The sequence below is a fragment of the Trichechus manatus genome, unplaced genomic scaffold (assembly GCF_000243295.1).
Source record: "Trichechus manatus latirostris isolate Lorelei unplaced genomic scaffold, TriManLat1.0 scaffold00135, whole genome shotgun sequence".
NCBI classification, from domain to species: Eukaryota; Metazoa; Chordata; class Mammalia; order Sirenia; family Trichechidae; genus Trichechus; species Trichechus manatus.
Genome location: NW_004444071.1, coordinates 7,340,843 through 7,348,895, shown reverse-complemented (window position 1 = coordinate 7,348,895; position 8,053 = coordinate 7,340,843). Strand labels below are relative to the sequence as shown.

General features: G+C 36.6%; 1 protein-coding gene across 1 annotated transcript in view; it reads left to right on the top strand.

Annotated features, from left to right (window-relative positions):
- RANBP3L (RAN binding protein 3 like) overlaps nucleotides 1-8,053 on the top strand; it is a 62,153-nt gene that overhangs the window by 28,678 nt on the left and 25,422 nt on the right. Inside the window, 4 exon segments of the mRNA XM_004385258.2 lie at nucleotides 4,359-4,417; nucleotides 5,336-5,375; nucleotides 6,193-6,270; nucleotides 7,083-7,157. Of these exon segments, the coding sequence (XP_004385315.1) occupies nucleotides 4,359-4,417; nucleotides 5,336-5,375; nucleotides 6,193-6,270; nucleotides 7,083-7,157 (252 nt within the window).

The following is an 8,053-nucleotide window of genomic DNA, read 5'->3' as shown; positions in this document are numbered from 1 at the left end:
TGTTTTTCAAAATTGGTTTGTGTCTAGATCTAGAACAGCGCAAACCAGTGGAAGGAAGAGTCTAGAATCACTGTGTCCCTTGAAGGTTACCATGAGAAGCAAGTGTGTTCAGAAAATGGGATGGATTAGACAAACTCTAGGTAGTGATGATTATATTCAGTGGGATTGAGAGATAGTTTTCTCATCTTCTCCAACTTCCTATTTTGAAATGATACTGATACTGAAAATGAGTGTTCTCTTTATCAGCTTGGCATTGTTGAAAAGAGGAATAACTTTCTTTGTGTTGTTCTGATGTTGATTCTTTTCTCTAGTGCTTGCTTCTCATAAATTAATCTAAACTAAGGAATGCTGAATTTCTTAAAGTTGGAAGTTTCTAACTTCATTTCCAATGAAAATTTAAACCAATTCAAAAATTTCAGAATTAGATTGAAAGAGATGAGGGATATCCCACTTTTAGTGCGTATACTACTGTATTTCTTACAACTAGCCTTCCAGCTGGGAGACCAGCTTGTATTTATAGTACACAACATTGGTTATAAGTTCAACAGGGTTCACCAGGGCTGAAATTGTTCCAGCAGTGTCCATTTATACTGTGTCTCAAGCTGAACTGGTGCTTTGTGAGTCAGCTTGGAGATCTTCTGTGTAAATTGTCCCAGCAATGTCTCTGTTTACCTCTGGGGTCCTGTACCTTTAAGCTCGTACAAAGGACTCATAAAATAGAACCAGGAGTGCCCCATCACAGTTAATAATGTCACTCTGTGGCCCTAATACTTCCTTCTGTAAAGATACACTCTATATTTTGGTGTGTAATCTGTTGTTTATTTTATTCCTTTAGAGTATTTACAGAGTTACTCCATTTATGATTAGAAATAAATACAGAATGTCTCATGCCTGTGGTTCCTTCATGAATTGGTGTAGATTCCTTTTCCTTTGGGGCTATAATTTGCCCTTTCTTAAGACTGTATTAGAAAGTTTTAATACAGTTATGTTTTTTTGCCTGCTTGCTCTTTTTGGAAAAAAAAAAAAAATCAAGACTATGATTCAGACCCTCTATGTCTTTGGTTCCTGGAGTTCCTCTGGTTCCAGAGGTTGAGGATATCTGCTATGATTTGTCTGTCTGTTCTACAAAAGGTATCATTTTTTACAGTTGAGACTTCAAATGTTTCAAATTCTTGTTGGAGAATCATAGAACTATGACAAATACTTTTGGTGTCATTTATGTGTCCAGCCCTGGTGGCACAGTGGTTAAGTACTATGGCTGTTAACCAAAAGGTCAGCAATTCGAATCCACCAGCCCCTCCTTGGAAACCCTTATGGGGCAGTTCTACGCTGTTCTATAGGGTCGCTATGAGTCGGAATCAACTTGATGGTAACAGGTTTGGTTCTTTATTTTTTTGTTTTGTTTTTTTTTGTATGTGTCCAGGCTAAACTTTTTCTTTGCAGAAATGAACACTTTAACTAACATTTAGCAATCTCAAGCAAAATAAAATAAAGATAAAAATCTCAAAGAATTTTATTTCACGAAAAAAAGGAAAAATCAAGTCCAATTTCAGACATATTATTAAAACAGAAAACAAACTTTTGCTTCATAGGGGAAATTATTAATTGCTTCAAGCAGAACATCTGAATGACTGATTTCAATATTTTGATATCCTTACTATTGTCTTTTTTTTTTAAAGTCTTCAGAGTGGCCCTTGACTTCACTTTATATTAAATCATAATAATTATCATATGTGGTTTGAATAGCAATTAGTTTCTCATTAATTGCCAGGTTACTCAGAACTTCCTTCAGGGTTAGTCACTGACCCCAGACACAGTACAAGAGTCCCCATTGCCATCTTCCTCAATTTGATCACAAGTTACAGAAACCTATCAGTGTCCTTCTCAAACATTAGTGTGCTTCTTAAATATTAGTGTGCAGCATACAAATCACCCGGGGACCTTGTTAAAATGCAGATTCTGATTCAGTAGGACTGGGTTGAGGCCTGAGATTTTGCATTTCTAACAAACTCACAGCCAATGCTGCTGGTCTGAGTAGACCTCAGTTTGAGGCGCAAGGATCTCGAAGACTATTTATGGGCCACAATCTGAGTTCAGAAACTTCCTGATATTAAAATTAAATAAAATAAGAAAGAATGGAGAGCAACAAGGAGAAGTGAGAAAACTAGAGGTAAGAATTGGGTAAGGCATGAATAAAAAGACCTTTGAGGAACAATGAAGCATTTCCCACAGAGCTAACACAGAGTAGGCTAGGTGTCTACATATAACATGGGACTGGAGAGGAGGAGGGAAGGGAATCTAACTTTTGTTGAGTTTCTTCTATGCAACTTATAGTCTGATATATGAGAAAGATAGGTAGATAGATAGATGATAGATAGATTGACAGATTGATAAACAGATAGATGTGTATATATATGGAGATGATAGACAAATAGCTAGATATTCTGCTTTTCTCCAAAAAGGTTTGAAGAGGAAGGTGTACTAGTTGATCTCACTTGCAATACATTGCTTCAGCTCTCAAAACAACTCTTTTTTAAAATGTATATGGAGATAAATAGATATGGATATAGACATAGGTGAAAATCTGAGGCTTGGAGTAATTTTTTTCAAAGCTCCAAAATTCATGCTTCGACCAGTCAGAGGGCCAGACATAGGTAAAAGAACATGAACGGGACAGGGGCATAAAGGAAAGTATTGGGGACTGGAGTGAGAAGAAATTAGAGAAGAGGATGGAAAAGTCCAGAAAGAAAGGAAGAGGAAAAGGCAGTGACTGTGAGGCTTCTGGGAAGCTTCTGTGAGCATGTCTAAGATCCCAACACTCTCTTCACGAACACCAAGAAAAGCACTAAACATCTGTACTCAACCCTGTCAGAACTCTGAAAAAGCAGGCAAAGGATGACAGCAAAGAGCTGCAAACTAAAACAAGATAAATATGAACATTAAGCAGTAGGAAAATCTCTTTTTCTACTGTCTCCAACCCTCATCCTCCTAGCTCATAGTGTCCTTCAGACTGTCAAATAGGCAGATGCCAGCTGCAAGTTTGGGTAGTCCACACAGCACTCCAACTTTCTGACCTGCTGGCCATAAATTTGGAGCTCGTTTCCCACTACCTCTTCAGGATGCCAGCTACAAGCTCGGGAGTCCACATGACACCCTTACTTTCTGACCTGCTGGTTCCTATTGCCTCTTTGAGTTCAATAATTCATTGGAATAACTCATAGAATTCATGAAGAATATATGATACTTATGACTACAGGTTTATTATAGCCAGAAAGAATACAAACAGAGAGACAGGTAGGGCAAGGTCTGGGAGGGTTCCTAACATGAAGCTTTCATACCTCAAGGGATGCACTACCCTTCCAAGAGCAGACATTCTCATCAGCCAGGAAGCTCTCTGAGCCTTAGGGTTCCAGGCTTTTATTGATACATGATAGGCTAAACCATGCCTCCCAAAGCTTGTTGATATCAGCCTCCCAGGTGAGTCTTTTCTGGTCTGGCCAGTCCCTACTCACCAGCACAAATCCTCAGGTGTGGCCTGGAAGTCCCAGACCAAGGCACCCCAGTTGCTCCAAGGGTTATTTCTCCAAGGACAAAGGCCACCTTAATTGGGGTAAAAACTAAGTCCTTTACCCTACATCCACTCAGTGTTCTCCTCCCCCTTCCAGAGCTGCTTTTGCCTTGGTAGGTCCTCTGAAACCCCTTCTCTGAGATGATTAATCTCCCAGAGACACTCAAAATTCTCCAGTTACCTTCCTAGATGAAATAGGTATTTTGTCAGAAACTACATGCTTGTTAAACATATAAAATAAAGAAGGGGGAAAAGACCTTACAACCTACCCAGTATTTGGGGGGAAATGGTATATATTAAAATAAGGGGAAAAGAAGTTTATATTTACTGTTAACACTGATGACTATAGCACTTTGGAATCCTAAAAAACAAAACAAAGCTATTACACATGTGCATGATATTTGAGCTGCATTCTTCCTGGAATGTAGAATGAGTGTTTTAAGTAAAGGTGAAGGACAAGAACATAAAATGCTGATAGAGTTTAGATAGCATCATGTTTCCTAGCAACACAAATCCCACGACTGGGTGGCTTTAAAGCACAGCACTAAATTTCTCACAGTTCTGGAGGCTAACAGTCCAAATCAGGTGTGCGATATTTGCATAAAATATGGTTTATGTTTCTGTAACTAACTGTCACAATTATGTAACGTATAATATCCCAGTAAAATAGCTTGGATTTTATCCAAAGGCAGGGAAAAATACAAAACAAAAATATATTCAAGTATTTTCAGTTGGTGTTAAAAATGTCAGAGTACACTTTGATTTCTTGTCTGTTCTTTTTCTTTTACAGAAAAAACTGCTATTGCTCAGCCAGTATTTGTTTTTGAAAAGAGAGAACAAGCTTTTAAGGTAAGATTGCGCTGCCTTTCGTTGTTTGTTTTTTACTTTAACGAAGAAAATTGTATTCCAAGAAGCTAACTATGCTAAAAGATGCCACTACTGCGTATGTTTATCTTCTTGTTCTTCACTTAGCGGAGTGGTGCCTCCAGAATATTTATGTAGTAAGGATTCAGAGACAACAATCTGGCTGAGACAGGAAGTCAGAGGCCTTGTCTAGAAACTATGGATAATACGTTGTTTTTACTAAAATTATATGTTTATTTGGGGTGACTTGGAAAGGTGAGGGACTGAAAAAGATTAGGAGGGCTGAAGCTCCTCATGGATCCCACTACTGACCTAGCATAAAACTGGGTGTAAAGTAAAAGTTCCCAACTGAGATGTTTGATTTAAAAAGGATCTTAAGGACCCTATCTGCTTTTTCAGCATCATACTAAAATCACCTACTTTGAAAGACATACGGCAAGATTAATAGCATTCTCACTTAAGCTTACCTATTATTTTCTTGTTAATCATTCTTACCTATACAAATAACATCACTCTAGTACCCACAAAACACACTAACTAAAGATAAACTCAACATTCAAACCCTAGATTTCTCAACCTAAGAATCATCTCCAAGCTGTTGCTAAAAAAGCAGATTCCTGAACCCCACAGAGACCTACCGCTTCAGCAGCCTGAGAGTCCTTCCCTCAAAATCTGCATTGTAAACAAACTCTCCCAAGGGGTTCTCTAGTCACTGAAATATAATATCACAGTAGTAGACTTGGCTTTTTCTTGAATCACCTGCCTAATTGAATAAAGGTGAGTTGCTTTGTCCTGGCTGGCTGAATAGACCTGGCTTCTGAGAATCCTGTTACAAAGCGGCAGGAAGGAAATTTGATGTAAAAACAGCAGTCAGGTCTCATTTGCAGTTTTGTTTCCTTTCAGAGACCTGCAGAAGACACCCTGTATGAAGCAGCAGAACACGGTAATGATTTACATCCTATATTTCAAAATCAATCTTTATAGAAGAAAATAAACACAAGCATTTTGGTATGTGCACACAGACTCTGTAAAACCAACACTTAATGGTTTTCCTTGTTTTTTTTTTTTTAATTTTTTTTTATCGTATTTTAGATGAAGGTTTACAGACAAATAGTTTCTCCTTAAACAGTTGGTACACATATTGTTTTATGACATTGGTTAACAATCCCACGACATGTCAACACTCTCCTTTCTCGACCTTGGGTTCCCTATTACCAGCTTTCCTGTCCCCTCCTGCCTTCTAGTCCTTGTCCCTGGGCTGTTGTGCCCCATTAGTCTCATTTAGTTTTATGGGACTGTCTAATCTTTGGCTGAAGGGTGAACCTCAGAGTTTTCCTTGTTTTTAAACATGCAAGTAGGCTGGCTTTTATTTTTTTTTAATTTTTTTTTTTTGGCTTTTATTTTGAAAGATGACATGCAAGTACCTGAGAACACTGATACTAGCAACTAAAATTCCCTGATTCTGCACTGTGTGTCCCTCAGACAGCCCACCAAAAATCTTCTCCTTAGAAACTCAGAATTAATATGCAATTTCTTGCTGAATGCCTTCCTTGTTGTTTCATACTATGTAGTATGATATGCCCATTGGTTTATAATCAGCAACCTATTAATCTTAATATTTAAAACTATGCATCAGTAGTTAATATTTTATCAAATGATTTTCTCTGTAGACAAAAGGAAACTCTATATATCCTTCCATATCATGGGAGGATAATGTGTTATTGCAAGGAATTTTACCCTTCATGTTGAATTTCTTGCAGAACGTAATGGTTTTTCAAGAAAGCGTGTACGATCTTCATCTTTTACTATCCCTAGTTCAGATTCTCAGTCCCAAGGAGGTAGGTGTAGTTTTAACTGTTGACTGCTGACTGCTAATGTTTACGTGAATGTGAAGTTACTAAGAAATATTTAAGGCTATCCATTGGATTGTTCTTTATAATATATTGTTGTATGAAAACAGCAGGCTATAAAATGGATTGTACAGTAACTGACTGTAAAATTTCAATTTATCAGTTTTGAAAAAAAGACTAGAAGGACATACATCAAAATGTTAATAGCAATTATCTTAGGTAATGAGATTACAAGTAATTTGTCCCCTGCCCCTTGTATTTTGCTGTTTCCAAAGTTTCTGCATTGAACATGTGTACACTTTGTAATTAGGGGGAAATGATATTTTTAATGTAAACATCTACTTAAATAAATGGATGTCTGCCCTTTAAAATGACGAGTTATTCTAAGAACTTTATCATATACCATATTCTGAGTAAATCAGTAACTTAGCTTGCCTCTCTCTTCTACACTCTAAGCACTCAGGTAATTACTTTTATGATGGGTTGTATTGCCCTTTGCCTTGTAATATAGCTACTGATGTATATGTCTGTCTCCACCACTGTTGAGTTTCTTGAGGTCATCTTCATGCCTGATACAGTGTCTTACACATGTGAGCACTCATGAAATACTTATTGAATTAAATGGAAATGAATTCATAATCCTAACTATAGGCATACTATATTTTTTCCACTGATAAAAGTAAACCAAAACTTTTTATAACTTAATGATATAGAAAATTTTATAAAACAGTAAAAATCCAAATCAAAACAAACAAAAAACCCCACTTTCCTATTGACTTAAGTTTGCAATCTGCTTTCAGCATCAACCTTGTCCCAGAAGAGAATGAGATCAGCATTCTTCACTGACCACCCCACTTTCCCCCCTTCTGGGCCAGGTAATAAAGAGCTTCTAGAGCCCCAAGCCTCACACTCTGACTTTTCAAGATCCATCCTCATTTATGATGAGTTTTGTTTCTTAGCTATCAGAAAATGCTGAGATTTTAGTGACAAATCAAACATGTGCTGCAACAGAGTATACATGGAATAATACTTTATGAATTGTAACCCCACAAATCCAGATAGTCCGTGTATTTATTTTTGGCAGAAAGTTTGAACATGGTGATGTTTTCTAGGAGTTCATATTTATGATTATGTTTTATGCAAGATAGCCCTATAAAAGAAGCAACTATTGTTTAAATTCTTATTCTGAAGTTTATGCTTTGGATTCATATTCTAAAGTTTAGAATATAATTTAGTTTGAACTTTTCACTAATGAAAACAGTACTTCTTTTTATTTGAAATCTGTAATGCTTTGCTAAGTAAAACTATTTTTAACATAATATTTGCAAGGGTTGAAACTTTCTCCACATTTAAATTATGATTTGTATTCTTGTGTGTTTTTGTTTCTACTAAGGAAATATTATTTTCCATAATAATATACATGATACAAGTTAATCTTACTGCTAATAAATACAAAATATAAACTATTTACTTCCTCTTAACTGATGCTTTTCTACCCAGAAATTACATAGTTTTCAAACTAACAAATCTATATTCTTATTAATAATTCCAAGCGTGACTGAGTTACAGTATGCCAAGCTCCTTTTAGACACAGAGGAGCCACTCTCTGGCTCAACACAAGTTACAGACATTAAGAGGAATAAGGGTCCTAATACAGAGACAAAGGTGGTCTGTTTTATTGTATTTGTGCATAAACAAGGGGATGGCTTTAAGTTAACTGGATAACTGCTTTAATTCATTTTAATTTTAAAGAATCAGAACCTCCCCCCCC